This window comes from Lithobates pipiens, unplaced genomic scaffold (genome assembly GCF_037356315.1).
Source record: "Lithobates pipiens isolate NorthernLeopardFrog02 unplaced genomic scaffold, aLitPip1_a1.2 Scaffold_8, whole genome shotgun sequence".
NCBI lineage: Eukaryota > Metazoa > Chordata > Amphibia > Anura > Ranidae > Lithobates > Lithobates pipiens.
This window is the reverse complement of record NW_027507903.1, coordinates 139,602,738-139,617,140: the sequence shown is the minus strand read 5'-3', so window position 1 is coordinate 139,617,140 and position 14,403 is coordinate 139,602,738. Positions and strand designations below refer to the sequence as shown.

General features: G+C 41.1%; 1 protein-coding gene across 8 annotated transcripts in view; it reads left to right on the top strand.

Annotated features, from left to right (window-relative positions):
- Positions 1–2,234: 2,234 nt before the first annotated feature.
- Positions 2,235–14,403, top strand: part of TASOR2 (transcription activation suppressor family member 2) — a 112,395-nt gene continuing 100,226 nt past the window's right edge. For 5 of the 8 annotated variants that reach the window (XM_077471894.1, XM_077471892.1, XM_077471893.1 and 2 more), the window contains exon 1: positions 2,235–2,365. Coding sequence is in view for 2 of the 8 variants with exons in the window: in XM_077471889.1 (XP_077328015.1) it covers positions 6,758–6,787 (30 nt within the window). In the remaining 6 variants the exon portion in view is untranslated. Of the gene's footprint in view, positions 2,366–6,680; positions 6,788–14,403 lie in introns of those variants that run through there. The other 3 variants (XM_077471895.1, XM_077471889.1, XM_077471896.1) reach the window with 3 other exon arrangements.

Below are 14,403 nucleotides of genomic sequence, written 5' to 3'. Positions count from 1 at the left end.
CCACAAAATTGTCATTGTAATAGGTTAATTCTCTCACTTGGCATGTGTATACCACAAATAATGCCCCAAAATAAATTCTGCTACTCCTCCTGAGTATTACGATACCACATGTGTGGGACTTTTCCACAGCCTGGCCACATAGAGAGGCCCAACATTCAGGGAGCACTGTCACGTGTTCTAGGAGCATAAATTACACATCTAACTTGTTGACTACCTATTACACTTTTGAAGGCCCTGGAGCACCAGAACAATGACACGTGACACCGACGTGGCACTGTGACAGATGGCACTGATATGTAGCACTGATGACAGATGCCACTAATACGTGCCACTGATGACAGATGGTACTATGTGGCACTGATGACAGATGGCACTTATACATGGCACTGATGACACGTGGCACTAATACGTGGCACTGATGACACATGGCACTAATACGTGGCACTGATGGCAGATGGCACTAATACATGGCACTGATGACACGTGACACTGATGACAGATGGCACTGATACCTGGCATTGATGACACATGCTAACCACTGCAGCGGTTCATCTCTCCCTCCTCACACGCTGTCTGTGTGAGGAGGGGAGCCGGTGATGAGAGATGATCTCATATGTTTACATATGAGATCACCTCTCATTGGACACGCCGATCACGCTGTAAACGGCCGCTGTGATTGGCCATTTACAGTGATCTGTGACTGGCTGTGTCCAAGGGACACGGCCAGCACAGAACTTCCCCGATGCATGCCCGCGGCGGTGCGCCAAGGGGAAGTAAACAGGAAGATGTTCAGGGACATCCGCCCGGCAGTTAGCATCCACGCTGTAGCCGTCTTTTGGCTATAGCACGGGCGTGAAGTGGTTAATGTAACACCAATGTTTTGCTATTGTCCTACAGTTTAAGACAATACTGGCCCATTGTTTGTGTTACTGAAGTTCTAGACCTATGGTTCGTGCATACCAAATATTCGTATTTTTATAGAAAATCTGAATTTGATCGATATTTCGGCAACATTCACAGGAATGCATAGCTCCCAACTGTCCCTGGTTTCGAAGGACTGTCCCTCTGATCCATATAGTTGTATATAAAATGCACTTTTTATCTTTCAAAACGTGTTTCCCAGCGCTAAACCTTTCATCCAAATTATAAATTGCTGCATTTGTAAATTTTAAAAGCCAATATAAAAGAATAGTAGTGGTAAAAAAAGTTCCTTGTGGATTTAATTAAAGCGGAGGTCCACCCTAAAATGGACCTCCGCTCATCGGAATCCCCCCCCCCTCCGGCGCCACAATCGGCACCTTTCAGGGGGGAGGGGGGTGCAGTTACCTGGATAATCCAGGTAACTGCACCCACTTCCGGGCTAGCTCTCTGCGGAACGGGGCGTACGTTACGCCCCGTTCCGCAAGCGCCCGCCCCCTTCAGCAAGTGCCCCGCTGCCTGCTGGGAAACACACAGCTCCCAGAGGCAGCGGGGACCGTCCGGATTGCGCCGCGCGGCTCGCGCATGCGCAGTAGGGAACCGGGAAATGAAGCCGAAAGGCTCCATTTCCTGATTCCCATACCCAAGATGGCGGCGGGACCCGGCAGCCGAGCGAGCGATCGGCTTCGGGTGCCGACATCGCGGGCGCGCTGGACAGGTAAGTGTCACTATTTAAAAGTCAGCAGCTGCAGTATTTGTAGCTGCTGGCTTTTAAAAAAAAAAAAAAAAAACGCGGAGTCCCGGTGGACTCCCGCTTTAACCTTTGTTTTGGTTAATTCTCCTTTAAGGGGTGTGGCAGGGGCGTGTCCTATGCCTACATACAGTTGCTAGCAGTCATCCCTCATTCCCATCTCAAAATGTTGGGAGGTATGGGAATGCAGAATCATCTTCTAGTAATTCTATAGTCTCAGAGCTTTTAAAAGCTTTATAATTTGAGAATCAAAAATTGTTTAAAGTCTATAATACCCGTTAATGCACATAAAAAAATGTCTCCAGCAGCACCAACTATAAAGATAGCTTTAGCAGCAAGAAGCTTTCATGGATCAAAAAAGAGAATCTAAGATGTAGATACATTTCAATTTTATTATAACATCGTCGAAGCGGCAAATCAGTGTGAGCAGACCACAGCCACCCCGCTGAATTGACGCTGCTACTCTACAGGAAGTGACTCCACGCCAGTGTGGGCAGAGTCCTTCCAGCACTAGAGCCTCAGTCCCACTTCACTTCCGGGTGAGTTTTCGCTTTCTCTTCTTGACTTCCTCTGCAGGAATCACTTCCGGGGCAGCAGGCGCTCCTCCCCTTCCCTAGGACTGTGTGGCTGTGGAGCGTCAGACATTTTCTGAGTGCTGTGTCTTGTTGTATACGGATCTACGGAAGAGTCGGGAAGGTGAGCTCGGCCGTGATAAAGGCGCTTCTCCGCGGTCTACTCTGGGGGTTCTCACACTGGTTAGGATGCTCGGGATTGTTCTAGAAGTTTTCGCACTGCTTTTACCTCACATTTCTTTAGAAAGGTTATCGGGGGGGAGCTGACGCTTCGGGCCCCGACAGAGGGGAGAAATGTGTGAGGGAGGGAGGTGGGGGCCAGTCTGGGAGGAATCGTCTGTGTATAGTAATTGTCTGCGTACTGTGATCTCTACTTCCCATATGTATGTATGTGTGTGTGTGTGTGAGGGATTGTGTAATAGGAGCGCAGCGCTCTGCCCTCTGCTACGTATGTGTGTGCGCGGCTTCCCTTCTCCTCCCTGGCAGTAGGAAGTGATGGGGCGGCCCTTGTCTATATCCGTCCTCTGCATTCACACAGGATGTGCAGCACTCTCCTCACAGGCCCAGCCCCATGGCCTGCCATTTAGGATCAACATTCCAGCCCTGAGACTTACACCTCACAAACTATGATGGTTGGTAGAATCATCTATTCTGTTCTGATCTCTTCATTTTACTGCTGATGATGAACATACAAAAAAATATATAAATAATAATAAAAAAAAATATATCACACACACTAAAACCCCGTGGATTGCGAGCATAATTCCTTCCAGAAACATGCTTGTAATGCAAAGCACTTGTATAGTGAATTTCCCTATAAGAAATAATGGAAACTCGAATGATTCGTTCCACAACCATTCATAAGTCCTTCAGTCTATAGTCCATATAAAACGATTATAGCAATGTGATAGGTTGTGTAACCATAAAATGTCCATCCACAAATGGAAGCCTCTACAAGGGGATTAGAAGCAAAATCCAGCAGGAGCTACAGAGTATAAAAAAGGAGAGGTTCCTCGAAGTGTAGCAATATGGTTACATTTAATGAAAGTACAACATTTAGCAACTCACGTGGTTGATGATTAAAACGGTCACATCTAAGTATGCAGGCATCCGGGGTAAAGCTGTCCACATAGACTACACTGCAGTAGAGCGATCTGAAAGCGAGGCTCGAACCGCTTGTGGAGCGCAGCATGGAAAGGATGATGATGGTGCGGAGGATGGTCTATGTGGACAGCTTTACCCCGGATGCCTGCATACTTAGATGTGCCTCTTTAATCCTCAACCATGTGAGTTGCTAAATGTTGTACCTTCATTAAATGTAACCATATTGCTGCACTTAGAGGAGCCTCTCTTCTTTTATACTCAGCTGTGACATGACGCTACTTGTATATCACAACATTGCCTGTATATCATGTTTTATATTTCTCAAAACATTTTGCTTGTTTTGCAAAACTCTCTCAAACCAAGGTTTTAGAGTGTGTGTGTGTGTGTGTGTGTATATATATATATATATATATATATATATATATATATAACACATACACAGGGTTTGACAAATTTGCTTGGGATCTAGGAGCCAGGTCCGTGACGGCAATCTGGACCTGTCCCTGGCCTGACATGGAAACAAGTGAGGGGAAGATAGAGCGCGCGCCCCCCCCACCTGTCTCCAAGTCATTGCCCATAGCTCTTAGAGGGACATTTTATTTATTTTTTATTTTTTTTATGTTGTTTTTTTAAAATTGCATTTTAGTGTAAATATGAGATCTGAGGTCTCTCTGACCCCAGATCTCATATTTAAGAGGACCTGTCATGCTTTTTTCTATTACAATGGTTTTTTACATTTCTTGTAAGAGGAATAAAAGTGACAATTTTTTTTTTTTTTTTAAATAAAGGACAGTGTTAAAATAAAAAAATAGGATTTTTGTACTCACCGTAAAATCCTTTTCTCTGAAGTTCATTGACGGACACAGCTCCAGTAATCTTGACTGTAGGGTTATTACGCCACCTTCAGGAGAGGACTAGGCAGAACATGTAATATATGTGAAAAACACCAGAACTTTACAGTTCTGCCCAGGGGGCGGTCCCTCTGGTGATAACCCATCAGCCTGCCTCCTGCAGCTCAGTATGTCAACAAGCAATATAACGTAAACCAATAGGAGGGGTGGGTGCTGTGTCCGTCAATGAGCTTCAGAGAGAAGGATTTTACAGTGAGTACAAAAATCCTATTTTCTCTTGTGTAAAATTGCAGAACAGTGAAAAAATAAAAAGTTAAAATAAGAAAAAAATTTTTTTTAAATGCGCCCTGTCCCGCCAAGCTTGCGTGCAGAAGCGAACGCATACGTGAGTAGCGCCTGCATAGGAAAGCGGTGTTCAAACCACACGTGAGGTATCGCTGCGATCGGTAGAGCGAGAGCAATAATTCTACCCCTAGACCTCTGTAACCCAAAACGTGCAACCTGTAGAATTTTTAAAACATCGCCTATGGAGATTTTAAAGGGTAAAAGTTTGTCGCCATTCCATGAGCGGACGCAATTTTGAAGCGTGACATGTTGGGTATCAATTTACTCGGCGTAACATTATTTTTCACAATATACAAAAAAAATTGGGCTAACTTTACTGTTGTCTTATTTTTTTTAATTTTAATAAATAACTTTTCCCCAAAAAAGTGCGCTTGTAAGTCCGCTGTACAAATACGGTGTGACAGACAGTATTGCAACGACCACCATTTTATTCTCTTGGTTGTTAGAATAAAAAAGATATATGTTTAGGAGTTCTAAGTAAAGGGGAGGAGATGGGCGGGCAGTGAAAGCTCCATTAGCATTGCTGGCTGTCATACCAACAGCCACCACTAGAGGGTGCCAGATTCCAGAAGGAAACATAGGACCGCAGAAGGCCTCAATGCCGCGGCCTCAATTACTGGGCGCGCGGCGCCGCCGCGATCACGCCGGGGGGTGTGCACGGACACAGGATACCCCCAGCTGTGCTGCCCCAGGCGCCGGGTCGCTAATTCTAGTCGCAAATGTGACCTGGCGCCTGGGGTTTGTCGAGCCCTGTGTGTGTATGTGTATATATATATATATATATATATATATATATATATATATATATATATATATATATATATATATATATATATATATATATATATATATATATATATTATAATATTTTAGTAAAAAAAATCCAGCAGTGATTAAATAGCACCAAAAGAAAGCTCTATTTGTGTGAAGAAAATGATCAAAAATGTTTTTGAGCGTTTATCGGCGTTTATGAGCGTCATACGTCACGTGTGGTTTGAACACCGTTTACATATCACTGCGATCATCCGAGTGAGAGCAATAATTCTAGCACAGGACCTTCTCTGTAACTCTAAACTGGTAACCTGTAGAAATTTTTAAAGCATCACCTATTGAGGTTTTTAAGTGCCATAGTTTGTCGCCATTCTACGAGCATGCACAGATTTAACCATTTCCCGCCCGGCCTATAGCACAATGACGGCTGGGCGTCAGATGATGTTCATCAGGATAACATTGCGGCGGTCGCCTGCGGGTGTGAGCAGCGCAGTGATCGGAGGTGCTGCGTGTCACTTTGATACACTGCATCTCCGATTGTAGTATGGAGCTTCTGATGGAGGCTTGTTACCACGTGATCAGCTGTTACCAATCACAGCGTGAACCAGGTAGTGGCCGTAAACGTCTTTTCTCGGTTCACACTGACAGGCAGAGCCGATCAGTGGCTCTCCCTGTCAGAGGTGGGGGGGGGGGTTGGTCTGTGCTGATAATCAGCACAGCCCCATCAGATGTGCCACCAACAGTGCCCATTCACAAATGCCTATTAGTGCCCATCAGTGTTTCATATCAGTGAAGGAGAAAACAACTAAATTTTATAGTGGAAACAAAGGAAAACTTTAAAAAATACCTGAATTTTTTTATTTATTTTTATTTTTTTAGTTTAGAAAAATTAACCCCAGTGGTGATCAAATACCACCAAAAGAAAGCTCTATTTGTGGGAAGAAAATTATACTGTTTTTTCTTATTTTTTTAATTGGTAAAATCTATTTTTTTTCCCCAAAAAATTGTGTGCATCTAAATTTATTTATATATATATATATATATATAATATGTGTGTTTGGGGGTTCTAAGTCACTTTCTAGCAAAAAATATTGATTTTAACTTGTAAGCACCAAATGTCAGAAATAGGCTTGGTCCTTAATTGGTTAAAGCAGAATTTGTTTTTAATACTTTATTTAAATGTACTTCTCATCCCCCTCTTTCTGCATTTTTCTTCATGGGGGGGGTTGCTTTTTTTTTTTTGCCTGTGCCTCTGCATTTCTCACCTAGCTGAGAATGCCTCCCCCCGGCCCAAAGTCTCCTGGCATACCCACACCACACATCCCAGGAGGCTTCAGATCTGTGGTAAACACAATGCACAGTGAGCATTATCGGGAAGCTGGTTGCTGGAATTCAGAAGAGATAGTCAGCCTCCTGATGTCACAAAGACGATTCATTGGGTGTGTATGTTAATCCAGCAAAACCCAAAATACCAGGTAAGGAATGGGAACCCTTTAATCTCATGCACCAGTAAAGTTCTTGAGAGTTATAAGAAACTATTTTTTGGCCTGACCCTTTAATATATAGGAATATATTGGCTTGACAGTGTTGAAAGCTGTGATCAATATAAGTAATTATGAAAGAACTGTCCAAAGCTGGCTTTTAAAATAACAACAAAGAGAAGATAACTATACTCCCCCTGAATGTCTGTTATACATACTATTCTGGTTTTATTATGGATTAATCTTATAGGATCAATTCACCTTAAAGTTATATTTTGATTGTAGGTGAAGCCAGATGGACAGATTGGAGTATCCAAGACATGTACGCAGGAGCTCAATCTGCCCGCCATATTCCCTGGCTTTGTTTCTGTTCCTGGGTGTTTTAGATTTCCCAGCTGAATTTTGTGTAATATAATTTAAATAATTAATCCAACATCAAGAGTCAGCATTCGTCATAATGGCTACAGCAGGTGTGCAGATCTAGGCGCTCAAGTGCTGTCATCACAGCAATAGAGTCCCAAAGGGGTCGTGGAATATGACAGGTGGTTTAAGTCTCCAGAATCTACCAAAGATGGAAATGTCAGTTTGGGAAGGACTGGTCCTTTTAAATATATTATGTAGTGTTTCCATAGCATGATGCATTTTACTAGTAACCTAGGGACATGATATGTGCTCATGGTAGGCCCAATCACTTGCTATTATGTGGTGGTGGGAGGTTGTGTTCATATTTAATTGCATATCTATAGTTTTTTTTTTTTTTTTTTTGTTTTGTTTTTTCCCTTGTGTAATTTGTAATATGACAGCTGCTTTGTAGTCACTTGGGACAGTTCTTTGTGTTTTTTCTTTTCTTTCTCTGTTTTTCTTACTACGCATAGGTGACACTTCTCTGTGAGCACATATCACACATATACAGATAGAGGCTGACAACTTGCACAATACTGCCAAATTTGTGCAGCAGTGATGAACGGATAATTTTCAAAAAGCTGCGCTAAAAATGATCCAAAAATTATTTGTGAAAAATAAAGTAAAGAGAAACAGTATCAAACGATATTATACCAAACTCTAATTAAAAGAATGTGTATATTCAAAAAATAATCAAAAAATAGTCCATATCACCATCTACACACAAAAAAATTCATTTCATATAGAAAAAATCGATTCTTTTTGATTGTAGTTTCCACCGTGAAACACACCACACCGGTAAAGGAAAAAGGTGTCCTCAAAGATGCAGAAAACAGAATTCCACCACCAATATTACTGCCGCTTACCAGCTAGACTGGTCCCATCACAGAGGCCAGATATGGCCACAATAAGAAAGCACTCCTTCTGCGCATGGACATCTTTGAGGACACCTTTTTCCTTTACCGGTGTGGTGTGTTTCACGGTGGAAACTACAATCAAAAAGAATCGATTTTTTTTCTATATGAAATGAATTTTTTTTTGTGTAGATGGTGATATGGACTATTTTTTGAATATACACATTCTTTTAACCACTTCAGCTCCGGACCAATAAACACCTTAAGGACCAGAGGTCTTTTTGCAATTTCGCACTGCGCTGCTTTAACTGGTAATTGCGTGGTCATGCAATATTGCATCCAAACGAAATTTGCGTCCTTTTCTTCCCACAAATAGAGCTTTCTTTTGATGGTATTTGATTGCCTCTGCGATTTTTTTTTATTTTTATTTTTTATTTATTTTTTTTTTTTGCGATATAAATGGAAAAAGAGCAAAAATTTTTGAAAAAAAAAAAGATATTTTCTTCTTTTTGTTATAAGAAAAATCGAATAAACTAAATTTTAGTCATACATTGAGGGCAAAATGTATTCAGCCACATGTCTTTAGTAAAAAAAATGTCAATAAGCGTATATTTTTTGGTTTGCGCAAAAGTTATAGCGTCTACAAACTAGAGTACATTTTCTGGAATTTACACAGCTTTTAATTTATGACTGCCGATCTCATTTCTTGAGGTGCTAAAATGGCAGGGCAGTACAAATCCCCCCAAATGACCCCATTTTGGAAAGTAGACACCCCAAGGAAATTGCTGATGGGTATGTTGAGCCCATTGAATATTTATTTTTTTTTGTCCTAAGGGATTGAATAATGACAAAAAAAAAAAAAAAATTTTTTTACAAAAAGTTGTCACTAAATGATATATTGCTCACACATGCCATGGTTATATGTGGAATTGCACCCCAAAATATATTCCGCTACTTCTCCCGAGTATGGGGATACCACATGTGTGGGACTTTTTGGGAGTCTAGTCGCGCACGGCACCCCGAAAACCAATCACCACCTTCAGGATTTCTAAGGGTGCAAATTTTTGATTTAACTCCTCACTACCTATCACAGTTTCGAAGGCCATAAAATGCCAAAATAGCACAAAACCCCCCCAAATGACCCCATTTTGGAAAGTAGACACTCCAAGCTATTTACTGAGAGGCATGTTGAGTCCATGGAATATTTTATATTTTGCCAAAAGTTGCGGGAATATTACAAACTTTTTTTTTTTTTGCACAAAGTTGTCACTAAATGATATATTGCTCACACATGCTATGGGCAGAAGTCAAATTACACCCCAAAATAAATTCTGCTGCTTCTCCCGAGTACAGGGATACCACATGTGGGGGACTTTTTGGGAGCCTAGCCACGTACGGGACCCCGAAAACCAAGCACTGCCTTCCGGATTTGAATATAAAATGCTATAAAAAACAAACTAACCAGAGTCACCCGTAACACTTATACGGTGATCAGTGGTGAAAGGGTTAACTAGGGGCAATCAGGGGGTTCAAATTTTTATTAGGTAGTATATGGGGGTCCCTGGCGCTATATAAAAACCTGACGGGGAACCTAAATAACTAACTGGCTAACCAGGGGGTGAAAGGGTTAACTCTAGGGGCAATCAGGGGGTTAAATCTTTATTGGGGGGTGATAGGGGGCTACCCTGGACCTAACACTAACTGTCATGACAGTTTTTACTGTCACAACTGACACTGAATGCATTGATCAGTAAAGAAATGATCAATGCAATCAGTGACACTGTGACTGGGGGGGGAGGGGGGGCGGGGGGGTTTGTGTGCCTGTGTGTACCTACATGTCAGTGTAGTGTTGGTGCACACTTACTATTAGTCTTCTCCTCGTAGTCCGGTCAAAAAGACCGCCCCGAGGAGAATGACATCACTTCCTCCTTCCTGTGTAAACAATACACAGGGGAGGAAGCTTCTCATTGGCCAGGAGCGATCCAGAGGGGGTGGCCGAAAACCAACGGCCATCCCCTCATCACGGAGCGCTCCTGGACCGAATCGGACCGCCGTAAACAGCGGGAGGGGGTCCGATCTGACCCCCCACCCGCTGGAAGGCAATCACGTAGATGTACGTGATTGTGCCTGCCTGTGCCATTGTGCTGACGTACAATGGCAATACGGCGGTCCTGAAGTGGTTAATTAGAGTTTGGTATAATATCGTTTGATACTGTTTCTCTTTACTTTATTTTTCACAAATAATTTTTGGATCATTTTTAGCGCAGCTTTTTGAAAATTAACTAGGATTTGGTTTGTGGGTATCTCACTTAATAAGTTGCTGCTGCACTCACGGTAATTTTTTTTACACAATTTTATTTTATCAATATCTCATTGAAGACTAGCGCTGTATTTTTTTGGGTTACATTTAGTGATGAACGGATGCTCTGCGTTTAATGAACGGGAAGCAAGGAAATGCAAATTCATATCTCAGTTGCTTTCATTTTCTAAGCTTTGCTGAAGAACATAAAATCACAGTTGGGTCCATATAGATATATATATATATATATATATATATATATATATATATATATAATCTCTCAATTTTAGGTTTGTTCAGAAATTTAACAAAACATATTCAAGCTATAGTTATGTAATGAATATGGGCTGAAAGTGCACACTTTCAGGTTTAACTTAAGTAGAGGTCGACCGATATATCGGTCGGCCGATATTTGCCGGTTTTTAATCAGCATCCTCCGATTGTGCTGATAAAAAGGCAGATTAGAACTACAGCGCGACTTGCAAATGACTTCTGTAATAGAAGTGAATGCAAGTTGCCTGAGTCTTCATAGAAGCGAATTGTTTCCTCTCTGGGCAGTCTGCCAAGAAAAGATCAAAGAGATACAATGTTTACACTTGAATGAATGAACTAAACTCAGTGTGTAGAGTTCTCAGTTTAACCATTTAAAGACTAAATCTTTTCTGACACTTGTTGCTTACAAGTAAAAATCCTGTATTTTCTGCTAGAAAATCACTTGGAACCCCCAAATTTTTTTTAGCAGAGATCCTAGGGAATAAAATAGTGGTTGGTGCAATATTTTATGCCACGCGGCATTTGCGTAGCGGTCTTTCAAATGCAATTTTTTGGGGAAAAAAATACACTAATTATTTATTTTTTTAAAACAGTAAAGTTAGGCCATTTTTTATTTTTTTGATGATTTTATTTAATATATATGTTTTTATTTCATATATAGTTGTTTGTTTTTTTATTTTATTTTTTTATCTAAATCGTACATACAAGTAAACTGATTGGAGGTTTGTTTTGTTTAATAAATTTAAGAAATTTTCTGTATCACTTATGAAGGCTACTTTCACACTGGAGCTGCAGGAGTTGATGGTAAAATGCTGCTAGTTTTAGCGGCACTTTACCATAATTTTAGCGGTGCTATTGGGCTGCTAGTGGGGCACATATAACCCAGCTCACGGCCGAGAAAGAGGTTAAATGGGCCCGTAAAGCACCGCTGCCAAATCGCATTGCCTGCGCTTCGGCAGTGGTGCCCATTAATATCAATGGGCGGGAGTGATGGAGGAGCAGTATATACCACTCCAAACGTGTTGCTTGCAGGACTTTTTTTTTAGCATCCTGCCAGCGCATCTCCTCAGTGTGAAAGCACTCGGGCTTTCACACAGACTGCAGGGGAGCCGTTTTGCAGGCACTTTACACACACTATTTTTGGCCCAAAAGCGCCTAAAAAAACGCCCCAGTGGGAAAGGTGTCTGTTAGATTTTATGAGATGAAGGGGGGGAGGGAAAAAAAATCGGTCTAACATATCGGCCCAAAAAAATCAGCATCATATATCGGCCATCGCCTGCCATGATTTCTAAATATCGGCATCGGTCAGAGAAAAACCCATATCGGTCGACCTCTAAACTTCAGGGAATGAACATCCAATTTAGAAGAAGAGTTTAGGAATTACAGCTCTTAAGAATAGCCGCCCCCTTTTTTTCAAGCGACCCAAAGTAATTGGACAATTGAATCAGAAGTTGTGTCATGGCCAGGTGTGGGCTACTCCTTCGTTATTTCTTCATCAATTAATCAGGTAAAAGGTCTGGAGTTGATTCTAAAGCCCCATACACACTACCAGATTTTCTGCTGATTTTTGTCTTCAGATTTACCAAAACCATGTAGTGCAAGGGCCTGTCTGATTGCATACTAATTGAAACTCCTAACGTTTGACTTCATATTATATGGTTTGGTAAATCTGAAGACAAAAAAATCAGCAGAAATCTGATAGTGTGTATGAGGCTTAAAACCTTGTACACACGATAAAATTTTCTGCAGATAAAACGTCAGACTTTTGTTTGAATGGCGTTGGCCAGGAACTTGTCTTGCATAAAAACGGCAAGGAATTGTCGGCCAACAAACAAACGTAGTGACGTATTACACGTACTACTAGACTACAAAGAGGAAGTTCAATTGTCATGCGCCACCCTTTGAGCTCCTGCTAACTTCGTGTTAGTAGAAGTTTAAATGTTGATTTGCGCTTTTCATTTTGCACTTTTCAGTTTGTTTCTGAACGGTCGTTCGTCAGCCGGTCATGTTGCAGAATCGGAGAAGATAACGTGTTATTTATTATTGGCATTGGAGTTATTGCTTTGACCCAAGTCCAGTCCAGGAACAGGAGAAGGAGGATTTCTTGGACCAAAAATAGTTTTTTATTAATCATGATCAATTATGTTATATGCCTTTGCTGCGGAAGCTCCAGGAGAATAATCCGGATGATTTTTGGAATTACCTCTGGATAACGGACCTCTGCTTTCAACTCTTGCCATTGTTGACCCCCTATGTTAAGAGGCAGGACATATGCAATGAGGCTTTTATTTTTTATTTTTGTTGAATAATGATTTGGTATATTTTTGGATGCATAGAATGCACTTTTTGGTTAAGTTCTATTGGCAGATAGCATGTCTAAATGTTTCCTTTTTTTTTTTTTTTTTTTTTTTTCTTTTTTTTTTATGCACAATAAAAAAAAAAAAAAAAAAGTGTTGAATAATACTTGACTGTGTTTTACTTCAAATGACAGTTTGGGAGTAGGCAGTTACATAAAAAAAAAAATGTAAACTTCACAAAGGACACCAACATATTTGTATCTTTTGATCTTAAAATCTATGAGATAATGGTGTTGTGGAAACTTGGGGGGGCCACCCCCCCAAAAAAAAGAATAATAATAATCTTGTTCTTATCACTAGGCAAAAAAGCCTTTGAAAATATGTTTGGCAGAACTCTATCAGTATCACCAGCAAAGCAGCTTCATTATTATCACATTAAAGAAGAATAGAATTGTGCGCTGCATTTCTAGATTTCATAATTTTGCAGCGTCACGAATGTTAATTCTCCACTATGAACGTAGTATACAAGACCAACCGCTTACGTCTCTCACCCGTGCTTCTGAGCATGTGTTTTGCACTTTGGACTTTTGTCCAATGGACTTGTGTAAACATGCTTGGAAAATCCGTCAACAGACATTTGTCTGGAAAAATTTTATAAACCTGCCACCCAACATTTTGTCCACGGAAAGTTGGCCAACAATTGTCTGAGCGTACAAAGTCAGATTTTCTGCCAAAAGCCTGTCATCACACAGTTCCCGTTGGAAAATCTGATCATGTGTAAGTGGCTTTAATGTGGTATTTGCATTTGGAATCTATTGCTGTGAACCTACATCATGTGTTCAAAGTAGCTGTCCATGCAAGTGAAACAGGCCATTATAAGACTTCAAATATTAAACAGAGAGATGGCAGCAGCATTAGGAGCGGCCAAATCAACAGTTTGGTACATTCTGAGGAAAGAACAATGCACTGGGGAGCTCAGCAGCATAAAAAAGACCTGGACATCCACGGAAGACAGTAGTGGTGGATGATTGCATAATCCTTTCTATGGTAAAGAAAAACCCATTTACAAAATCCAGACAAGTGAAGGACACTCTCTAGGAGGTGGGCATATCATTGTCGAAGACTTCACGAGAGCAAATACAGAGGGTTTACCACAAGGTGCCAACTATTCATAAGCCTGAAGAATAGAAAAGCCAGATTAGACGTTGCCAAAAAAATCTAAAAAGCCAGACCAGTTCTGGAAAAGCATTCTTTGGAAGGATGAACCTAAGATGAATCTACCAGAGTTACGGGAAGAAAAAGTGTGGAGAAGGCTTGGAACAGATCATGATACAAAGCGCACAACGTCATCTGTAAAAAAAAAATGGTGGAGGCAGTGTGATGGCATGGGCATGCATGGCTTCCAGTGGCACTGGGTCATTTGTACTACTTGATGATGTGACAGAAGATCGAAGCAGCCAGGTGAATTCTGCAGTGTTTAGAGAT